Source organism: Anser cygnoides, chromosome 11, assembly GCF_040182565.1.
Source record: "Anser cygnoides isolate HZ-2024a breed goose chromosome 11, Taihu_goose_T2T_genome, whole genome shotgun sequence".
NCBI classification, from domain to species: domain Eukaryota; kingdom Metazoa; phylum Chordata; class Aves; order Anseriformes; family Anatidae; genus Anser; species Anser cygnoides.
In genome coordinates, this window is record NC_089883.1 from 13,539,252 (window position 1) to 13,563,203 (window position 23,952).

Here is a 23,952-nt window from a genome sequence, read left to right on the forward strand (position 1 = left end):
CTTACCTGGCAGTGGGACTCCAGCAAAGCTGGTTGTGAGTGCCTGCCGTAAGGTCTCAAGATGCTGTTGCAACACTGTATTGCGGCTACGCTCTTGTATCACATCCACCTCCAGTTTCTCCACTGCAGTACGCATACTCTCAACATGTTTCTGCAGAGCAGCATTCCTCTCCTCAAACTCCATGTTGGATTTACGCAGCTGTCGCAGCTCCGCTTCACGTGCTGTGAATATCAACCCATTCCCATGTAGTCAAGAAAGCTAAAAAAACATCTGCAATTGGTAGGTAATGAAGTAGAATGTTCTGGAGTGCTCAACTGATGATTAAAGACAGTGCAGTTTTAGGTTTAGGACAAATAAAACATATCACAAAGTGCTGACGGTGCCTACAGAAGTACTTAAATAGCACCCAATTTGTCTGTCTCTAGAAATTAAAAGACATTCAAAGCATCTGAGTGCAAGTGAATAGGCGAACTGATTAGAAATGAAGACTACAAGAATAATTTCAAATCCATTCAGTATAATATATCTTAGCAACAATACTAAGAGGCCTATGGACAAGATAGCAGTTACAAAAACACACTGCTATTGATCATCACGAAAAGTATGTGACTTTAAAGACTGTTCAGTCAAGAAAGTCTCCAGGAAATCTGGCAAAAATTCCTGCAACTATCGTGACATGCAACTACCAAAATGAAATAGAGTAGCAGAAAATGTCAGTGGAATATTCCACATAACTAGGAGAACAAATTTAAATACTGCTAACTAGCCTGAATCATCATCATGCCGTGTCTCACGTGTCTTAATCATACAGAACAGCAGCTCCAGCTTGGAATAACATGTGGAGCTCAACCATCAGCACCATTCTCCAAAAAGGACGGTTTTGAAAGACAAAGCCATGTTGTACCCATTGTGTTTATACAGAGGTTAAGTAATATCAGAAACATTAACCACTTACATCCAAGTTATTACTTGAGCTGAGGTAAGACTGTAAGGACTCTTCACCTGGACAGCACCTAGCAAAAACTTTGGAAAAGTAAAAGAAGGGCCCCTGCAAACATTTAACTTACCTTTACTGTGATTCAGAAACTCTTCTGTGAATATTGGAATATCAAAAACAGATCTCTCTTTTGTGTCTGCTTCTTTCTACAAAGAAGAGAGTAATACATTTCTAAATACTGTTAGTTTTCAGGATTTTGTGAAACGTTTTTCATCAAGAAAAGAGAAAAAGAAGGGAGACCAAATACAGAGGCAGATAAAGAACTGAGTAGATGGAAAACACTTCCAGCTCCTATCAAGAAATGTCAAAGGGTAGATCAACTTTTTAACACACAGGCTTAACAAAACGACAAATATCATGGTCAAGAAATATCATATAATATACTAAAACATACTTTTTTGCTCTAATGACATTACACATCACAAAATTGCTCAGTTTTAAAACGTTTTCCTCTTTTTCCCATCAAACCAACAGACATTCTAAAATTAATGAATTAACGTCCACTAAGAAATACTGACTGTTTTAAAACTTAGTAAAAACACTTCTAAGACATCAGTTTTAGATTATTCATCGTTACTATTCCTACTCATGTGCAAAGATACAATGACTTGGCTCAGCACTGGCTCCTGGAGAACAGAAGGAGAAAGAGAGGGTAGTACGAAGCAGAGAGGGTATTCTGTCTACAGTCCTGCATGATACAGGCTCTTCAGGTAAAAAAATAAAGTAATTAAACTGTTCAGCTTCTGAAAGGCAATCAAGACATTCTACTGAACAGAAGAGCGAGAAAGAAAACCATCAGCGCTCTTCCGTTACAGAATATATTATATAGCACATAAAAGATCCTCTCGAGAGCTCTGAAGTGCTTAAGCCACTCTGAGGTTCACTCAATTAAAATAAAAGTTTTGATTACCTCATATTAAAATAGCACAATCTGTTCAGGCTGCATATCATTGTCACCCCTCAAATTAAAGAGAGAATCAAAACTGTTTCTGTCTTTTGCCTGAAATAAGAGCATCAACCAGCAATGCCATTCTCATCTGCGCATTAGAACTGAGGTTGATCTTCAGAGGTTCCAGGACAAATCAGATGAAGCATTTAGAGACATCGTTAAGTACGGCAAAGAAAAAGCTGAGATTTGGGGGGTGTTAAACCCATCCCTCCTTCTGTGGTCAGGTGCAGTCCATGCAAGGTACAGATATCCTAAATACACTACCATGCAATAAATGTTCTTAGAGTAACGTTTTCTTTTTGTGTGCTAAGACTATGACAGCCATTTGACTATCTTAAAAGTCTGTAGATACAACCAGGCAACGCCTAATCACCCTGAAGTGCACCTATAAGCCTTTGAAATCTTACCAGTAAGATGTTGTCTGACTGCATGAAATTAGGCCTACGTACACCGAACCAAATAGCTTGAGAAAAGAAGGAATAGCGTTAACAGTGGAGAACAGTCACAATGGTTCAGTCACTGCTGATCACAATATTTCTATTACATATTGCTATATGTAATATTTATCAATCTAGGGTTTGGAGGAAGACGATGTTCTGCTTCATGCCAACAGATGAGCTCCCTGAGACAGCTTCTCCATCTTTTTTCATAGCTATATCTGCCTATTAAGTTTCCTCTTGCCTTTCCAAGCCTCACCCTTTTGTTGCTTTTATTGTAATTAATATTACTTATTTGAGTTGTTCATCGCAATTCTTTCCGGAGGTCACCTCTGTATTATTTACGAGTCCAACAGTGATTCACAGAAACCAGATCATGAACACCTGAGTGGAGCAAGGGGAGGAGGAAAGGTTTCCTTGACTTTTATTTCTTGAGAGAATAAAAGAAATTATTTCATCACATTGTATCTACTAATCAGAGACACAATGATAATAGCCAATGCAGATAAGCAAGCATTAAGACAAGATGCTTTAGTCTTGCTTCCAGTAATGACTTGAGTGCATACTTCTAAAAGCAATCTAAACTTTTTCCTTGTTCCTTGCCTGTGGAAGACTGTAATACTTAACCTTGCAGAAAAGATGGGAAAGCATATCAGGTGATAAGCATGTGGAACTGTATCAAAGGTGAAAAAAGCTAAGCAGTCAAAGAAGCAGGCTTTCATAAGAGAACACCTGCCTTACGTGTTCCTAGCTCAACTATCTAGTAGCTACCTGATAAAGCGTAAGAGCTCCACAGGTTATTTAGGGTCTCCTTTTTAACTTCATTTATCAAGTGTAAAATTTCAAGCCACGATGGCTTGAATTTAGGAAGATGATAGGTAAGACTCCATGATTTTGTAGTTTGTCACCTGTATAATTTAAAGTTTACATAGCATAACATGAACTTAGAGCTTGAAGCTTTCAGCAATCTGTCTTTGTACAATTCAAGATGAACTTGGATTCAAGCACTATACAATCAGAAAACCTGAGGATCCTGCACTTCTAGGTATTAAACGTACTGCAAGTGCTGCCTTTATGGGTTAATAAAAGGCACAGGAAAAACATGCTACCAAGGCATTTTCCTGAAAGTGAAATTTATTTTCCTGGAATTAGACAAGACCTCTCAGCAATGTGCACCCATGTCATTATCTTAAACGCATTAAAGAGCAACTTGATTGCTTTCCCAAGGCAAAAAAACTCAAAAAGGACAGATCTTTCAGAACAGCCTGTTGCTTACAAGTGAAGAGGCTGTGTATAAACAGGATTTTTCATTGGCATCATTTGTAATTTATTGATAACCATGGAAGAATTTGAGGCCCCAGGTAATAGAACTAGAGAGAAAGTTTAAGCACTTCAGGTGGAAAAATACAATAGTCAGGCAGGATGCACAAGGTTTGTGATAGTTTTCATCAACTAAAACATAGACACCTTTTCTCTGGACATTTGTTACTCTTCCAGTATTTACATATGCAAAGTGGAAAGAAAGTTTAAGCCAGAGATGCCCCAATGATTTGGCTACTTTATCTATTTATCAGTCTATATCTATATCTATAGTCTTTATCTATTTATCAGTCTACAACTTCCTCGCGAGGGGGAGTGGAGAGGCAGGTGACCTATTCTCCGTTATCACCAGTGACAGAACCCACGGGAATGGTGTTAAGCTGAGGCAGGGGAAGTTTAGGCCGGACATCAGGAAGAGGTTCTTCACCGAGAGGGTGGTTGCACACTGGAACAGGCTCCCCAGGGAAGCAGTCACTGCACCAAGCCTGTCTGAATTTAAGAAGAGATTGGACTGTGCACTTAGTCACGTGGTCTAAACTTTTGGGCAGACCTGTGCGGTGCCAGGAGTTGGACTTGATGATCCTTATGGGTCCCTTCCAACTCGAGATATTCTATGATTCTATTTTCTCCTCAAGGAAGCCACATCATTCTCATTGTTGCAGAAAATCAGTACCTCAAAACAACCACCTATAGGTGTTAACTTGGAAGCTTTATCTAGGTCTCAAGCTATTTTTAAGTTTTACCTCAGAGTTTAATATCAAACAAATTAAAAATGTAGGGATAGTTAGAGCCTTCTCTGCTTTGAAAAATACTGTAGTAAAAATTTTGTAAGTTTAGCCTGTAACACACCAGACACTAATGTACAGGATAAGGAGGTTTACCTCATGATCATGGACTGGCTGTCTTGCTCCATCTGAAAAAGAAAAAACAGGAAATTCCCAAGAATACACAAAATTTGAGAAAACAAGATCCAAAAAATCAAAGCAGTTACAGAACAAACAGTTATAGACAGGAAACTTGTGCACCTTTCCTAAGGAGTCACATAGAACTTGTGTCTAATTTGGACACTTTTAATACATGTCCTCCAATACAATCTAGGTACAGTTAAATCCACATAAATCTTATCACTTTAGATACAGCTGCATAATAAATGCATTAACTTTTTAAACAAAGGCTTTTAAAGTGAGTGTCTGATTACATGTCTAGCTGGAAATCTTCTCTTCTAGCTAGGAAGACATTAATGTCTTGTTCAATACCTTGTCGGTGTGATTTGCCTTTTTGTCTGTCCTGTGCTTTTCTGCTAAAGACTTTGTAGGCTTCAGTCTTCTGATACTGCTCCAGTTCCCGCATATAACGCTCCTTATCTCTATCTGCTTCATCAAGGTATCGCTGAAACAAAAAAGTCCAAGAGTTTCACGGAGTTCCCTTCCCTTCCAGAGGAAGGGAAGAAAAACTCATCAGATGAAGTGCTGATCCATTTCACCTATGCAAACAGGAAAGGAGCGAGGAAACGATGAGAATGTGTGTGAGATGCAAAGAGCTAAAATTTCTGGATAAAATTACTGTACTCTGGTGTTTTTTTTTGTTTTGTTTTGTTTTTTTAAATCCAGATCACTATTCTATTAACTTTTTTGTTAAACCCAGAGACAATCTTCTATTAGGCTACTCAATTCAACTGAATTACAGACCTCAATATTATAGACTAAATGCTTAAGAATCGCCTTTCTGTGGCCAGGACTAAATGCTACCAAACAAGAACGTCTTATTAACAGATCATGATTTAAGGTTCAGATGTGTAACACTGATGTTCCAGTACACTTTTTTTCTTTTTTTTCTTTTTTTTTTTTTTTTCACTCCCCCCAGACAAAAAGCACTACCTTCCTACAACCTCACACTTCAACCCTCATCTGAGTGGAGAACAAAACATTATGGCTATCAGCAAAGTACCGCTTAAATACCAAAAGAACCTGGAAGATCTATCAATTTAAGCTACCTGCATTCATGTTAAAAGATTATTTCTTTTCTAGCCTGCAGATATTAAATATCTGCACAACAGAAGGAGCTTAACTGAAGAATTATTTAGGGTACTTTAATGAAAGGAATACCATTTAAGGAGTGGTCACAATGCTTATTACTGTGATCTTTCCAAGAAAAAGCTGTTTCCCAGTTCCACCCTCCATACCCACAGGAGTTTAAAATTCAGTGGAATTATTCAATCAGAGTCAAACTCAGTCATCTAGTATGATTTGTATTTTCATGAAATCATCATATAGTTAATGATTACATATCCCATGCATTTGGAATATCATTTTGACCCTGCTCAGGTCACTGTTGATGTCCTGGATAGGGGTGTAAATTTGCTGATGCTGGGCTACCATTGCTTTTGGACTCTGCATTCTTCCATATGACATTAATTCCTCTCTTCCATCTCCAGCAATGTGCTACTGAAAGAGCACAGTAAGCAAGTTAACAAGTTTTCCCTCTCGCTTATCTTTTGAATGGATTGTTTTGGGTCAGTAAGTTCTGCTGTAATACCTGTAAATAGGTATCATAGGTTTTCTAGTGCAGATCTACACACTTCATTACATATTTCCTCAGAAAAGGCGATAAAAAGAGAACTGATTATTAGGGTGCTTGCTTTACAACTATAATGTAATGGGTGGGGTGTTTTTGTTTGTTTGTTTTTTGTTTTAAAGAGTGTCACTATTTGGTTAGTTCAGTCCTATCATCTTATCCTTATGCTAGACAAACACAAAGGCAAGTAGCAAGACTACAGGGATGGAACACAAAAAAGCGAGACCTTCTCTTCAATTTTCACATATCAGACAGCTAGTTTGCTAACCACTGGCAACCAGCCACAGAAGAATGTCACGCAGGCTTCTCATGTGGATTATGGGACACTAACCTGTACAGCAGTGGTATACTATGAACTCTGCTGCTCTCTTTAGGAGAATGACTTCCTAGTTATTAGCTAACCAAAAACAAGCTCACTCAGCTTCAACAGGAATTTGGGGTTGATCCATATCTCCAACTGGAAACAATGTGTACATGGTAAAATACTCATTAGCAGAAATAGGGTGCACTCTAGAATCAGTTATATGACCAGACCCAACATTAGGTTTGTCTTCGTTCACATATCAAATGGTGCAGAAGACCACCATATTTTGACTGAAAGGTAGAAAAAAAGTTTTTTCCTGAGGTAATGCATATAGAAGCTAGAACATGCAACTCCCACCATTATTTTTTCTAAGACTACCAGCACTTTAAATCATAGCTAAAATAAATATACTTTTAGACTCTTTCAGTTACCTGTCCTTTCAGGTCTCTTTGGCTGACTCTAAGACATCGGATGTTCATCTACATTGACAAGTTTAAGATTAGCAGAACTGTGAGATCCTTCTAGCAGCTCTGAAAATCTTGCCAAATTCTCCTCAGCCACAGCGAATAAATGCCTGCCCCAGCTTTTTGATGGCTTTTGGCCTTGGAAGCTGGTAGGCCTCAGCTGTACCTGAGTTAGCTACAACAGAAGTTCATTGGGATGGATTACATAAGCCATGGAATGTCTCAGAGCACTCACCACTGTACTGGATATATTCTTCTACTGTCTCAAGGACACAGCTCTCCTCAAATCACCAAACCTGCATGAGACACTATGGCCCTACCAGGGTTCATTATTTGAACTCTGGAGGGCACTTGTCCCTTATTTTGAAGCAAATTCCTAAACACAACTTTAATCAAAAGCCAATGACTTCCTCACTAAACAGCAATATTCCCATTTAACAATAAGCATATTCCAACAAGGAAAAGGGAGTTTAATGGTACCCGTTTCTCCTCAGGAGGCAGTTTACTCCATTCATTGCCCAGCATCCTGGTGATCTCTGGGAAAGGGACTTCAGGCCTCTTCGCTCGAAGCTGCTCCCTACGCTCATTCATGAATCTCACATACCCTGTGAGGGGGGATTTGGGGGCATTGCTGTCCCTAAGAGGTTTCTTCCTCTTTCTCCCTTTGGCCCAGCCTCCTCGTTTAGTTCTTTGCTGCTGCAAAATGAAAACGGAAGAAAATTCAGATTGAAGGTAAAAAATTACCACCACTGGAAGGAATAAATATTCATTTCTCAAACATTTTCATCAGGACTATATTGCTGTAACGCATCCTTGCCATGGACGTCCTTTAGTAAGCTTCAAACCTTACCTTAGAGCAATTCTGATTTTCTTGTAAGCAAATCCCGACAAGAAGCCTCATTGTAAAAAGCTGTTTGCAGTATCACTCCCGGTCCAATGGGGCAATACAGTAAACATCTGCATCAACTTCGGACTGTAAAGTCATGAGGAGCGATAGCTCACACAACTATCACCCTAACTAGAACAAGTGCAAGTAATTTATTTTTTATTCTAGCTCACAGCTCCCTCCCCCCCGCTTTCCTAATGCATTTACTTCAATATCATACTTGGAGAGTTCGCAAATGAGCTAGCAATTTTTAACTACCTAGCTATTTTGCACCTTCCAGATCCTTTGCCTTTGTGCATTGCATGACCAAAACGTGGGTGACAGAATAGCAGATATGCTTTTGTATTCTAGCTTATTCTATAGGCTTTCTTTTCCACAAATTGTCTCCAATAAAGAGATGAACAAACTTCAAAGGGAACATTGTAAGATTTGCCTGTGGCACAGAGCTCAAAAGAATCACGTAACTATCACTCATCCTCCTGGTTTCACGTTACTACACTAATCTCTCGACAACACTATTTTCTTATAGTGTGTACACACAACTATTCTGGTATTTCTAATCTCTCCCCAAATCAACATGTTCCTGAAATCACGTTAGTTTTAGTTCCCTTTCTAGAATTTTACTGCTTCCTTAAACAAGGACCTCAGAGCTGAAGACAAACTACAAGAAGGAAAATCAAATGCATCTATCAAAATACCTAAACCACTTTAACGTCAAGCTTCAGGTCCTTCATGATTTAGTCACCAAAAATCAGTGTGGGATAGTACACAAGCTGCAGCCTAAAGAGTAAGCATAACACTTTCAAAGACATCAGCTACTCCCAGAACAGTGCAGTGGTCTTGCTTTCCCACCTCACAAGAGAGAAAATAAATTGTGGCCATGGAACATTCAGTCCTCCAGAAAAGTAGAGGCAGTACCAGTCTGGGGACCCTACTAGCTAAGCTAGAGACACGAGACCATCTCTGCACAGCATGACTGCTAGCTTGCCATGGCAAACAGTTGTGCAACACTGGAAAAATAACTAGGGAGAATCAAAAGATGAAAAATGGCATGTGGATGAGAAGTTGTGATCTTATCCAAAACAATCTGGGTAGTTAAACTGTAATGACCAAACTCCATGCTTTTGCTTCATTGACAAATCACCATTATTTTAGCTCACCTCCTCCTCAGGCTTCTGCTCAGTGTTTTCAGCAGTATTAGAAGACTCATTTTGCAGCTGCTGAACCTGTGACAAATCCTCCACCAAATCTGGGTTATTCACAGACTGTGAAGCTCCACCAGTGAATGAACTCTCAGAATGAGCTACTCTGAAAAAGCACATAATAGCAGAAGAAAAAATTAATCATCATATTGCTAAATCACTTCCTCCTTAAACTTCCAAAACATGAAAAAACATTGCAAATATATTCAGTTCTGACACTATCAAGAAAAAAAAAAGATTTCGAAAAAGTCACTTCAGAAGAACTGGCTGTTCCATCCAAGCAACTGTTATAGCTACCACAGTTACTATGAAAGCCAGCTTGATTTTTAGTGTTACTTAGTCTCATTTTTAGTGAAGCTTTTGATTATACAAACTGTCAATCAAATCTGTTTGAAACAGAAATCAGAAAGCATGAATCTACTCCTTAAAAAAAAATAAAATATCTTTGAAATAAACCATTTCAACTTCAACAATATATACACCTTTCTCATTGCATTTAGTGTATTTTCCCCACAAACACACTTTAGAGATTAAATCTCATTCAACATAATCTCCTGTTGATACATGTAGATATTGAAAGCACAAACATGCCTAGATCCCAAGAGGTTCCTGAACGGCCACTGTTAATTCTGCTGCAAGAACTGTATCAGTTGACCATACTCTAAGAAAGGACAATGTTGCCTGGAGGCCAGAAAAACAAAAACAGTGACAAATAAAAAGTAGGTTATGAAGGCAGGTACATAAAGATGAGCATATATTTTGGGGGCATCAACCCCAGAGTTATTCTTACCACTGTGCTCAGTGAGCAAATTCATGTAAGACTCTGGGACTCCTCTCAGATTCTAATTCTTTATTAAGCCAGGCTTGGAGGTTACTTGACCTTGCCTTGTTACATTCCTGAAAATTACTGTAACAGTAGCATATGCATCAAGTCTACTTTGTCCATTTATTCAGCTCTACAGCTGTTCACATACATGCCAACATTAAATATTAAAAAAAAAAAAAGTTCCTGCAATAAAATGTAGAATACAGCTCTTGAAAATTGAGATATTTAATACAAATTATTAGCTGATTGCCTACAGGAAAATTCACCTTTAACTAAAGAACACTGTATTTTCATTACTATTATCAGCAATCAGGGTATAATTACCAGTAAAGAAACAAGGGCTGGAGAGATCCATGCCTGGCTTTCAGATATCACATTGTTTTTTTTTTTCCCTTCTTGCCTCTCGAATTGTTAGTAATAAGAACTAATACACACTCCTCTAATAACATTCAGTAGGTGTCAAAGAGAAAATGGAACAATGGAGTTCCTCAGAATCGCTGTTATGATTTGAAGAACATTTCAGCTTTCCTGTCACTCCTTAGCAGGGAAGATTTTCCAACCACATGTATAAGGAACTTCAATGGGTGTGTAGCCAGTTGCAATGGAACATGAAAGCTCATTCAACACACTAATACCTCTTAAACACAAACCTACTTTGAACATGTAACTTCATTTGGCACCAGCAGGTCTGAAGTCCCAAATAAATAAAACCAAATTTGAAGCAAGTCTCTCCATATCTATTTTTACAGGGCTTTACCTGTCTGCAAAGTCTGAATTTCATTGTCTGGTGCTTTACAAAACAGAAGCTTCACATATCAACACAGAACAAGAATCCCATGTATTCCTGGAGGACTACTACTTTTGTCATTGTGATTTTAAGAGAGGCTGTTGTTTCAGTCTGTAAAAGCGGAGTTAGTCTGACAAAAAGCAAAGACATCACTTTCTCAGTGAGTGCCAGAGATCAGTGATGAATAACTGATGAATATCATTACGAGAAATCACAGCCCTTCCCCACCCTCCAACAGGCCTCAAATCTCTCAAAAAATAAAATCCTAGGGAAGCAAACTTTTCAAGATAAAAGGGATGTTAAAGAAAATGTTGTGATTGTTTCCATCAGTTCGGAAGAGTTCTGGTTTCTACTACACATGGAGACATGTGATGGTCTATCAAGCCCAAAGGAGTGTTGCAGGATTTATCTTTGTTGGGTTTTGTTTAAATGACTTGGGATACCCTCTTCCCACTGAAACAGCTTCCCTGGCAAATCTAGAGACAGCTGAATGTTAAAAAAAGGAGTCACTTACCCAGTCACAGTAATATCACTACCTTCCTTAGATCCATCTTCATCTGCAAAAAGTGGAGGAAGGGTGGAGCCAGCCACCAAGTTCTCCATGCCTCTGGTTAAAAAAAAAAAAGAAAGTTAAGTTCTCATTGTTTCCCTTCAGCAGTGCTTCTGCTTAAATGTCACAACGTACCACAGACTTTTTTTTACCCCCTAGAAAAATTGACCAGCCATAACTAGTTGACCAGATCCTGCCAGCAGCCATGCTTAAGGACAGAAGAAAGATCGTAAACGATGATCAGAACTTGCCTGTTACTGAGCCCTGTGCCAACGTCACACTGTCACTAGAAATCCCACTGTGGTACTGTATTACCCCTTAAGGTAAATTTTCATTCGTCATACTCAGCACACAAGTACATAGATCCCATTCTTCCGATCCACCTTCTAGTTGAACCTAAGACTGTGTATCCTTACTACACAATTCTCCTCCTATATTTGGTCAAAATTGGCCAAAGGACTCAAAAGGCTTTTCTCAGGAACAAAGAGCATAATCATACATCGGCCCTTCCTCCAAAGGGCCAAGGACATCTCAGCTTTGTGTAATGCTAAGCAGCGCCAGTTCTGGGGTTACAGCACCATGGGCATGGCCTCGCTGTGTGGATGCCCGAACCTGAGCAAAGCCTACACTGTAGTCCTACGTCCCACAAGAGACGTGGTACCCAGGTGCTTAGTTGTCTCCTGGGGGAATTCTAGGATCAAGACATACCTTTTAAGCTCACCTCATCCCAGATGAGGGTTTGGAAATAAAGATAACTCAAAATGCGACAATAAACACAGTTTGTTATCAGGGAAGTGGAGTGTAATACTGGCCTTGAGTGCCAACAAAGCAACGAGTCTCCAGCAAAATCAGACTATTTAAATTGCTGAGAGAACAATTTCCTTCATCAATAATAAATCTCCATTTTTTTTTCTAAGACTGTGAGCTCTGCTCTATTCATTTCCTGCCTCAGTGAAAACAGGCTGCTGCCTTTAGCAGCAGCTCTACACCTTCATAAGCTACTACAGATATTAGCTGACAAACAAATCTCTGGTAAACCTCCAATTTGCTCAGTTAAGCAAATGCTCAGATAATGCTCACAGCAGGAGATCAATCGAAGGTCTCTGTGAAACACGGATTGTGTCTAATTACCACCAGAACACACATTTCAGTTTCCAAACAAGACCACCCGTCCTGTACATGAAGGACCAAAGTGCAAGAAAGCACCATAGATAACAGAACCAAGCTCTCACGATGGGCAGCGGCTTTGCAAGTTCAGATGGGACACTAGAAAAAAAAAATCACCATGAGAGCAGCCCAGCACCTGAGCAGGTTACCAGAGGGGTGGTAGCAGAGCAGTGTATCCCTGCAGTTTAGATGCTGTTACACAAAGCTGCAGCTCACTTGAACTAGCATTGGAAATAGCCCTGCCTGAGTGGGAGGCTGAACTCGGATGACCTCCACATGTCCCCACTACGATACATCTGCAGTTTTCTGAACTGGAACTCCACATTACACTTCCTTGCAAACACTAGCATCTCTGACATAAAAAACAGGAAAACTGGCTGAAAGCTCTCAAATACAAAGCTTTTAGGAAAGGGGGGCTAGGTGCACTGGTTGAGGACAATTTTCTTTATTAAAGAAGGATAAGCAAACTATACTTCACATGTAGAGAAGAATCTAACTGAGGGTTGGGGCTTTAGGTATTACAAGAAAAAAAATGATAATTCAAATGATTTGAAGAATGAACTCTTCTGATGCCCCAAAAGCAGTTTAGGCACAGCTACTAAATATACAATGTAAATCACTTCATGCAGTTATCAAGAGAGCAATCAACTTTTGCTTTATGTTACACAATCTCTTCCAGTTTTGGCAGCCAAAAGTTCTAAATTAATCTTTTACCAAAAAAAAAAAAAAGGAAGCTTAAGCAATAGGACTAAAGCCTTGGTAACGTGTTTTAAAATGTTTATGAAAAGCTTTACGCATGTCTGAAAAAAAGCTTTCTTTGTTGTTCAGGCACCTCCAGCAGCCCTCTCAGCGGCCAAGGACGGACCTCTTCTCAACCTCACTAAATCAATCCGGTGGCACTCAGCACTCCCACATTGCCTTAAAGAGCAGAGACGCCCTGATTCTGAGCACACCGTTCCTTACCAAGCGCTCCTGTCCCTGATGCCCACTGTGACCTTCCCACCAGGTCCCCACGTCTGTGCACATCTGGACCTAGGCAGCAGCAATCTCAGCTTGCTTTCTAACTGCGGGGAGGCACCCGGACATCAACCTTAACAACATATAAACAGAACACAAACACAGGAAGCTGGGAGAACACACGCTTCATTCTTTAATTTCTTTATTTATTATTTAACCCATATGCTTTAGCTACGAACTCTTAAAGTTAATTCTGAGCCAAGTCCTAAAGAAATCAATAACAGCAGTGAATTTATAATGGCTTCTGATCTGTTCCAGGAAGCAAGAAAACAAGACAGCTCCCCAAAAGCTGACTGAGAACTGATGGCAGCCTACACAAGTCTCTCAGTCATTTCTTGTACTTGCAGTATTCCAGGCCTTTGCTCCAAAGGCACTATCAGCTAGTTTCAATGCTACTGTAGAGCTGAATGTTCATTTCAGGGATGTAACAAAATGGGCAAAACAACAGCCTGAGGAAAAGAAACTAATTCCTATTTCTTCAACTTGAGCTTCTGCAGAATTCACAGGACTTGAAAAGGACAGCTGCAAAGTCCAAACTAGAATTGTTCTGAATGCAGACATAAAACTGTGAAACTGATATAAATTCCAAATCCCTACAAGCATTCCGATTCAGTGCGAGCAAGCACCATCTCCAAACAAAACCGGTCGATTCAAACCAGAGCAGCTCTGAGCTTACTGCATTGCTACACTACTACTTGTGATGGCTCAAGGAAGCAACCAGCTAAGTAGGACTACAAGAAGTCGGATTAATTTACAATTGTCTTGGATAGAGTGCTTGCAGAACAGTGATTTATTCTGGGATAGATCAACCTGGAAGGGTCTGGCATGTACTCAACTGTATTTCTTTACAACTTATGTAGGGTGGGACACCCAAACCAAGACTGCAATGCTCCATCTTACCACCACCTGGAGTTTCTACAGCAGTTGTGCTCCCATTTTAAACATGGTATTTTTCAGCCAGCAACAATGTTCCTGGAATGCCAGCAGCAAGCACAAACCTCCTGCTGTACTACGGCTAACAGCAGCAATACATTTTCCTGACTTTGCCTGAGGTCCAAACACTCCAGGCTCTCCTTTGCACTGACTTTCCTCCAAATGCAGGCTCCATAGAAACATAAGATTTAGGGGGTTTTCTCTTCTATTTCCTACACCCAGCATAACAGTGATCAACTGCAGAACAGTAACAATAACCTGACCTGGAGGCTGGAAGAGCTTTTTGTATGCTTGGTTTGGGGTGCATTACCAACCCATATTTTAAGAGGATAAAACACAAAAGCAAAGAAATCGAGTACAAACTGAAGCTCCACATTGTGTGTGCAAAATCCCAGATGGAACACCAAGAAAAATCCTAGTCGGGACCATTCCATGCTCCCAATGTTCAAACATTGCTAAGATTTCCAAAGATCTGTCAGCCACTTATCCTAACATTAGACCCCTATGAGCCTAAAAAAGGTTGTATATTATCCTAATCCACCAAAACCAGCTTGGTTTTACCTTTTTCCTACCCCTTCCTTCTCTTATCTCTCAGGAGAAACAAAGGGTTGTGGTCCAGAAAAACTACACAACAGCACTCTAACTTCCAATTTAAGTTTCCTGCCTGGATGGCCACTTCACTTCATACTCAATACTACAGTGTACAAACACGGTTTGACAAGCATTACTAGAGAAATGAAAAAAACTTGCACAGCATAAAGACTGAAGTGCTCCTATACACAGCAGGGCATCAAATAGCTGAAAAACCAGAAGTTTTGTTGATCTTTTTTCACGTTAACTTTTATAGGCCATGTCATGTAATAGCAATGTTCTTCTAATAGAAAAAGATGAAGTGGCTGTCAGTTATATTTTGAGTAGACAAAGCTACCATACAATCTAATCTCTAGTAACATCCGTGTAACAGGAAGGAAAAGTTAGAAGAAGGTAATTGTTAAATCACCTGTCAGAACAAATCTCTAACATGGGCTAGACAAAATGACTGACACGTCTGCAACATCATTACTATGGTTGCAGTGTTAACAGTGCTGTTACAGGGCAGCACACCTACACATGCAGGTTCTAGATTCTGCGTCACCCCAGACAAACTTTTTTTAAGCCTTCTACACGTGCAACAAAGGGTAACATTTGCAACAGAGAACTTTCCCTTCAGAGAATCAGGCCATTCCACTCAAGCAGCAGACCATCTTGATGCAGCACACTTGCATTTTTATTTTTCAAAGGAGATCAGAGTCAGAGCAGAACACACATTCACAGCCAGACTGTTACAGCTACGTGAACTACAAACAGCCCTTCTTCTCGAACACTGGGTGCTGCTGGCTCTTGGCACAGCCCAAATGAAGAAACAGCCTGTTCCAGACCCAAAACAAAGCAATTACTGTACACTCTCCAAAATAGTCATTGCTTCAACAAAGTGTAACTTGCTTTGCTGGTGTCAAGCGATGCACAACATATGTGAAGTGAGGCTGGACTCTACAGTGCCTGCACACGTCTGGCCACGCAGTCACTGTCAGATACAGACTGACGTCCTATTCAGCCCAAGGCCACATGGGAGGGGTCCTGGGATTGCCCTGAACACTTGAAAAAAATGGTCAAAATAATCCCAAACAATGTTGCCTTTACAATGACTACAGCATATCAGATTCTTAAGCAAAAGAATCGGGAATTACTAAATTAGTCACCCAATTAAAAGGTAAGGTTATAAAAACACATTTATTACAGTTAAGCATATTCAAATATGAAGTCAGCATCACAAGCCCAATGCTCAGCCTGTATAAAGCATTGCCCGAGTTCTGATTACCTCATTGACAGCTCTGTTTCAGAAACATGGCTGCTGAGGAGGCTTTTCCTCCCATACTTCCTGTTCCTAACCTCTCGTGTCTTTCTTTGCCAGAACAAGTAGCTCCAAAATTTACCTTTCAGAGGACAGCAGATAAGTATCTTCTGCTACATCACAGAGGAACCACAGTACTCCTTAGCTAAGCATCAGAATACAAGCACTTCATAATGTAAATAATTTAAACCCAGAAAATTTTTTGAGAGATAAATTGATAGGATCATCACTTTGTCTGTCCACGTGTAGTCAGAATATGAGAAATAAAATGAAAGCAAGTACATCTTCAATTAAAACCACAATGATTTTGGATCTGTCAGAGAAAGTTCACATTCTCTCCTGACAGCAGCATTTTCTTCCATCAAATTGGAGCAGAAGCATATTATCCAACATCCTTAACTGCAAGAGACAGATTTGACTTTTTTCCCCTATAGGCAACTCATTAGAAAAAGGTCTTTGACTTCAGGAAAATCACATGTCAAACCCAACATGACGAAGGTTTCTCTGTCAGACCAGAAAGTATATACACAAGAGAACAGCCAATTGCTTTTATTTTTACTTCTTGCCAGTAAAAATAAAAACCACCAAAGACCAAAATAAAGACTTGCAGGAAAAGATTTCAGACCTCCATTTCATTTCCAAGCAGTTTAAGGAAAGGAAGGGAAGATGTAGAGCTTAGTTTTATGCTTAGTTTACTCGGCTCTTTGTGGCAAGCATTAACAAAGCTATTAATACTAAAGCTTTAGTATCAGCTGCCAAACATCTGCAAAATTTTCTTTTTAAAAAGCACGGGTGTTCAGTTCTATATTCTACCTTTATTTACAAATCGCATTATGATAGGGCATATTTAAGTCATCTCATATACACCACATTCTGTTTTCTGGAATTTATATTCACAGACAAGAGATGTATGCCCAACTCCACAGACAAAAGCAAATACAGATCCAGGCTGAATTGTCTCCCTTGAAACACACAAAAGAAATTCTGCATTGGCAATACACAAGCTTTTTAGATCACCTGAGGGAAAATAACTCCATATGGAGAAGACTGTACAAGTAGTCGTTCTACCCACCCCTACACAGCTAAATGACTAACTGCAGACTAGGTTACCAGTGGAGAGGCTTTGCCATCCAGCCCTTCAATGGAGGCATTAAGCGTCTGAAGATGAGGGTAGCTCATGTTTCTGCATTAAGTTTCTTAGTGACAGTGTTAGCTGCCATTTAAAGTAATGCCACTGTACATACACATCTGCAGAACTAATTTAATCCTCATGCTATAGATCAAGAAAAATCCCAATCAGATCACAAAAAATAAGTATTGGAATAAAACTTGAGATTTCTTTCATTTAGTTCATCACTCTACCTCAGGCAAGTCCAGTACCTCACTACCAGGGATGACTGAGGTTGGTCCGTAAAAACCTCTGAGTTCCCCCAGCTACTGGAGGCAATCCACCTCTTCGCCTGTTCCTTGGAAATCTCTGGGATCTGAGGATCACCTTCCACTGGACATCAAGTTTTCCAATAGCTACTTTTGCATTAACAAGGCAAAACAGATAGCCCATTAACAAAATAACACAACAATGTAATGGACACAAACCATGCCTTGAGCACAGACATTTCTCTGAAACCACGGTGATTATAAAATCATCCAAGATTTGACCAGATATTGTTAGCTTTCCCGTTCAGCAAGTGAACAGTTACTTTTCTTCAAAATTAAAGTTGAATTCCATTTATGTCAGTAAGACTCAATTATTTCACTGTTTGGAGAATGCAAACATGAAAGTGCCGTGAGCAAAGCAGTTTATTAAAAAATGTAAATGAACAGACTCCAAAGGTTTTCATGGTGTTTGCTCAGCTCTAACTTTTACCAGCATCACACAAGTGAAGAAACAATATAACTTCATGCTGGAATACCATTATGATTTAAAATACCAAACCCTTATGAACTGGAAATAACTGAATGTCAGAGAATCCTGATTGTGACTGACCAGTGAAGTGATAAGTTAGATACTCAAAAATAAAATAATTCAAGAGTGGAAACACCTGCTGCGATTGAAAAGTTGTTCTAAAGCCGTTTTACCATTTCTGCCCTCTCTCAGCCTTACTACAAAAGTTGTCAGGCATGTACAGCATATACTCCTAGCTCACTTAAATTCTGAGAGTAGAAACTAGCTGCTGCCACAGAGGAATACGGATTGGAATTTCCCATGCACATACCCAACAAAACAAATCATTACTGACCATTTTACACAATATGGGGTTGAATACTTTGGATGTGAGAATATACTGAATAAGGGATTGAGTATACACTTAAAAGAATGACTCACCACAGGCTTCGTGACCCAACACAAAGGCATCTACTCTGACCTCAAGAGCAACAACGACAGCATGGAACTGGATATTTTAAATGCACTGATACGGGTACAGGGACAAAGGTTAGAGGAAATGAAGTGTGGGAAGACTAAGTGATTCTCACACAAAACAGACAACTGATTCTGCTTGTTTTCAGACAGGACTCATCTTTAGAGAAAAATGACATATCAGCTTCCTTTTGCTCTCATTTTTGTTATGCTTGTTATTGTGTTCCATTATTCCAACATACAAGGAATGAGTCTGAGCAAACAAAAACCTGTAATATTTAAAATAAATCAAATTTTAAATAGCGTTACTTGTGCAAAGCAGATATATTTTCACACTCTTATCTGCTATTTCTTTCCCTTTAAAAGATTAACCACATGGATACTAGCAAATCCTAATAGCAAGAGTAATGAATATCTGGGATAGACTGATTGGGGAGCTTGCAGTTTCTAACCTGTTCTTAAAGCTCTCCAGTAATGGATAAACACGCATCAGAAATGGAAGTTTGGGTATAAACTGCATTAAACACACCAAAATCTCTTCAGCCAAGGCTCTTCTAACAGATCCTTCAATTTGGGATGGTTTCCCACACATCATATCATTGGCATCATAGGATTCGAATTGCACAGATCTCAGACTAAGATGGAAAAAGGAATAAGGACAACAAGCACAGTACAGATGAGATTCAAGCAGCTATCAAGAAAACGGTAGACAACACTTACAGAACCTTGTCTGGGTTCAGGAGAGCAGAAGGATACTTCAACTTGCAATACTTCATCGGATCCCCAAGCCATTTCCCATAGCAGCCTGGACAAATTGCTCTGACAACAGTTGCTAACAGCTCCTACCCGCTGTCTTATTGATGCTGCAATCTTTTCTTTGTGCCCATCATTTTCTATCATATGCAAGAAGACAAAACAAGCCAGGGGAAAGTAGTGACTAAGAACAGGGCATCACCACCCAGAGCCTGAAGCCAAAGAACAAACAAGAACCTGGGACAGATGTAAGACCTGCAAGTTTTAACTGCTCTTTCAACTTTCCTCTTCCACTGCTACTTCTCAGGTGCTAGAAACAAGGAACTGCAGGCAGGAAACATGCACAAGCTCTGAAAAAGTAGAGTTGATCTACATACACAATAGATCTAGTCCTAAAAGAGAACACAGATCTTTTCAAATAGGCTGAAGACTGAGCAGACAAGAGGGTGGAGCTCTCATGTATCACAGCCAAAGTCTCAAGCACTCACACTTGAAAAGATTTCTCATACATGTTTAGTTATAAATGTTCTGAAAGATATTTGGCATTCAACTTCGAATATTTACTGTATTTAACAAACAGCAAAGATTTATACTGCTTTTACATTTCCTTTTGATGACTTCATTTCTATATATGTTTAAGTAAATATGGTTCCTCTGAGTTAAAACAAATGCTATCCCAATATCCCTATATATGGCTAAAGAGGAATAGCTGGTTTAGAGGTCATATAGGAAATCTGTAAGAGCTAAGAACACAACCAAATTTCAAAAGCAGCCTTTAAGATGCTACTAACCTTAACCCTTTTATTGTTGACATCTCAAAAGCTGCTTAGTATATCACTTCATCTTGCTTATTGCCACCTAACCATTAGTCCTAACTCAGTTTCAGACAGAGGTAGCTGTGATGGTGTGACTGGAAGACACATTATGCAGTTCTTATCGCAAGGAGAAATGAGAACTGAAGCCTACTGAAAAGATCTGTGACAAAAGGTCAATAACACTCTGGCTTATACAACATTAAATGGTGGGAAAATTGAAAAATATTTGTATTTTCACAAGGGATATAACATACGATGTCACCTCAGTATAACCTAATAAACAGAAGTTCTTTGCCTTGATCAGAAACTGAGACAAGGCAAACTGGTGAAAAACAAGAGATTGGGCAATACTCTGTCTTTTTGGATTTGTGGAACCTAAATATTTTCCAACACAAGTGCAGGCACAGTACGACAACTTCAGGAAACTTATTTCTCTTGGTTAGCTTTTGCAGCCTGGTAGAAGTACGTACAGAAATTACCTGAAGATCCATTATCACATTTAATCCTAAACATTAGCTCAGAGGCTTTTCAGTTAGAGAGCTGCCTTTCTAGTCACCAGCACTCTCCTTTTCATTTAAAAAAAGCTACTCTCAAAAAGCTTTCACAGCTGTATTTTGCTCCTCCCTACACCTCCCAAACAAAAGAGAGAAAAAAAGCATGACATTGCATTTTAAACTTTACTTTTTAAATGCAGAAAACATTAAATTTCTATGAAAACTAACAATTACATTTAAGCTTAGACTTCCTGAGATTAAACATTTGTTGCTGTAATGGAAATTTGGCTTCCCTGGTCTCTAACAGTTCCCCAGAGCAGCTAATTCCCACCCTGAAACTGCTTGCTGACCTCTAGAAAGGGTCGTCTATGTATAGCTGGAGAAGAAATATGCTTACAGCATTCCAGTGCTCCATGGTAAGCTTGCTAAGAAGAATCGTGCAGGTTTAGTCCACAACTATACCAAGTAATCAAATTAGGAAAGGCTTTCCAAAATGTCTGCCTGTAAAAATTGTGGGTTTTTTTTTTGATAATCAGTGTTTCATTTACAGCTAACAGTTAATTAGCAAGAAGCAGAAGCTTTCATCTACTATCCACTGACATTTTCTTCTGCTCAAGTATCCCTGTTTCAATCACCATCAACTTGTTTTTGGTTCCATTTAAAATGCTTCTCAGTAACAGTTAATAACTTCACCTGATAATCACATCTTTTATAAATAAAAGTATACCCCTAATCATAGAAAAAAATTCTAAAGACTCCAACCAGTTTTGCCAAGTAAGATCCCCCCAGCAAAGCATTAATGTGCCAGGCATATGTCTACAATCACCAAATCACAAAATCCTAGGGGTTGGAAGCAACCTCTGAGATCATTGAGTCCAACCCCCCTACCTCATCCTCATTGCTTTTTTTGTTTGGAAGGCTACAAAAAGTTGGAGAAATAAGCTCTTTGTTCTCTGATAGCGATAGTGATGAATGTAAAACAGCATGTAAAAGCAGTTGAAAAAATATCTTACAGTGGCCACAAGAATAAAGAGTATCAGGCAACACCTCCCCCAGTCCTGACAAAGCTTGAAGGACAGAAGAATAAAAAAATAATTCTTCTATTAACAGACTAGAGACAGAAAGCTTGCAAGTATGGAAATTTTTCATTTGATTCATCTATTAACAAGAAAAATCCACAGAGAGCACCTTAATAAGGATTCTAGGATCTTCTCTCCAATTACTGAAGGTAGAGCTGGACTTCCAACATTACACTGCCCCTCCAAAGACTGCCTCTTGCTCTGTATTAAGCTCAGATTTATTCTCAGCTCTGAGTACAAGTAGTACTTATCCTAATTTAAACCATTTCAACAAATTGTGAAAAAACAATGGCGAACTGCCATTTCATAAAGGACTTACATGTCAGCCTCACTACACAGAATCCAACTTTCAGAGATTTCAAGTAGGTTTAAGTCAGGAGCAGTTTTAAGTATATTTTTTTTTCCTTCAACTGAAAAACTCAGGGCTGCTGTGCTTGCCATTCCACTAATTAGTCCCCTGTTCAATATGTTCTGTCCTTCAAGTGGAGGACACAGCATAATGAACTGCTCACAATTCTGCAACACTAGAGACAGAAAAGTGAGGGACCAAGAACAAGATACTGTAACATCATCAAGTTCTTCACTGCATATAAGCAAGAGATAAATTTGCGTTTCCAGCCTCACAAGAGGATTATCTGTATGACAATAGGAGCTTAAATCTGAAAAGAAGTGGCGTCTCCACTACACAAGGATTTGAAGACGCTTTCTGTGCCAAAGCCAGATACATTGTCACTGCATTCTAAGAATCCAACAAGTTTCAAACTGATGCCATTTTGTTTAAAGACATCAAATTTCAGAAAGCAGAATGAATCAGGCTCTATTTGCGACTTCAGACTGACATTTAAAAAGTCATGGAACACAAACTAATATGATTCACAAGCTTTTTTCTGCCTTCCTTTTTCCTGTACTCAGAGCTTAAGAAACACGACTTCTGCTTCCACACTTTGTGGAAGCATTTAGCGTTAGTGGAGACTTAGAGAATCCTAATAACAGCGCACAACGAAGTATACATTCCTTGGAACTGATGAAGCAGAACGGGAATCTGGCCAAATAAAATGGTGGTGTGAGTTGAACATCCGACTAACACTATTTTCAGATATCGTTTCTGAACCTCTGCATATTTGGCTATAAATCAGATGTAAGGATAGGCTACAAGACTACTGAGCCAGAGCAGTAGCTTGCTGCTGCTGGGAACAGAAGGCCTTGCTCCTTTCTCACCTGGTTATGGCAATCTCTGGACTCCTCATAGAGCTGCTCCTACCCCACAGCTCTTCCCTTCGGGAGCACTGCAGGGAAGAAGGGAAGCTGGGGATCTTCCACTGTCTCAGTGACACAGTTGAAAGGACTCAGAAGGCTCAAACACCAGAGCTGTTAAAAAAAATTAATGAATGCCTACAGAACCCCCCACTTCTACCAGTGGTGAAGACTCACATTAAGTTAAATGAGCCACCCCCAGCCACCAAAGATTATTGCCGGCAGAACTCAATCTGTTAGCAGCTGGTTGTGGAGAGTTTCAGATCACATCAAGAGCAGCTGTTACCTGCCCACATGAAAATAAGCCAAGCACTAGAAGGAACAAATAACAGCTCTCCATTGCCAAAGGCTATAGTTCAGGGGTAGCCTGAGCCTCTTGAACTACTAGCTACTTCAATCACATCATCTTCGGACTGGCAGTTCTGTTTATCAGACAATTTATGTGCTAAGCAAACAGAATAGCTTTTAGTTGATTTATCAGATTAGTTTATGCCAGGTAAAATGGCTCAGCAAAGGATCCAACAGACACTGCAGCTGGCACAAGGAAGAAGGGTGCAAGTAGCACAGCCCAGAGTTAGTGACTTACATTTCTATAACTCTGCAGCCTGAGATTCGGTTTCTCTCCCCCTAAAATTCATGTGGTGTCAGGGACAAAGAACACTTGAAATGATTCCAGTAACCGGGGGCCCTAAAATAGTCAGAAGCATGAGGAAGTATCAGAAAAAAAATGAGGATTATCTCATAAGTTGTCTTGACATTTTCAGTTTTCTTCTTTCCAATCTAAAGCTAAACATTTATTCTACTAATGAAAGATGATTCTTTCTCATGACTCTGGAAATAGAGAACCAATTCCACAAATTCTGATTCATTTTTTCTAACAAGGGATACTTATTA

At 39.4% G+C, this 23,952-nt stretch overlaps 1 protein-coding gene across 3 annotated transcripts in view; it reads right to left on the reverse strand.

Moving 5' to 3' along the window:
• The window catches only part of HMG20A (high mobility group 20A), a 36,330-nt gene that overhangs the window by 8,176 nt on the left and 4,202 nt on the right, over positions 1-23,952 (reverse strand). For 2 of the 3 annotated variants that reach the window (XM_067004102.1, XM_067004103.1), the window contains exons 1-8: positions 23,023-23,041; positions 11,261-11,353; positions 9,092-9,239; positions 7,526-7,741; positions 4,960-5,092; positions 4,585-4,616; positions 1,068-1,143; positions 6-221 (exon numbers count right to left, since the gene is read on the reverse strand). In XM_067004102.1, the coding sequence (XP_066860203.1) occupies positions 6-221; positions 1,068-1,143; positions 4,585-4,616; positions 4,960-5,092; positions 7,526-7,741; positions 9,092-9,239; positions 11,261-11,349 (910 nt within the window). In that variant the 5' untranslated portion in view covers positions 11,350-11,353; positions 23,023-23,041. Of the gene's footprint in view, positions 1-5; positions 222-1,067; positions 1,144-4,584; positions 4,617-4,959; positions 5,093-7,525; positions 7,742-9,091; positions 9,240-11,260; positions 11,354-23,022; positions 23,042-23,952 lie in introns of those variants that run through there. The other variant, XM_048081298.2, reaches the window with a different exon arrangement.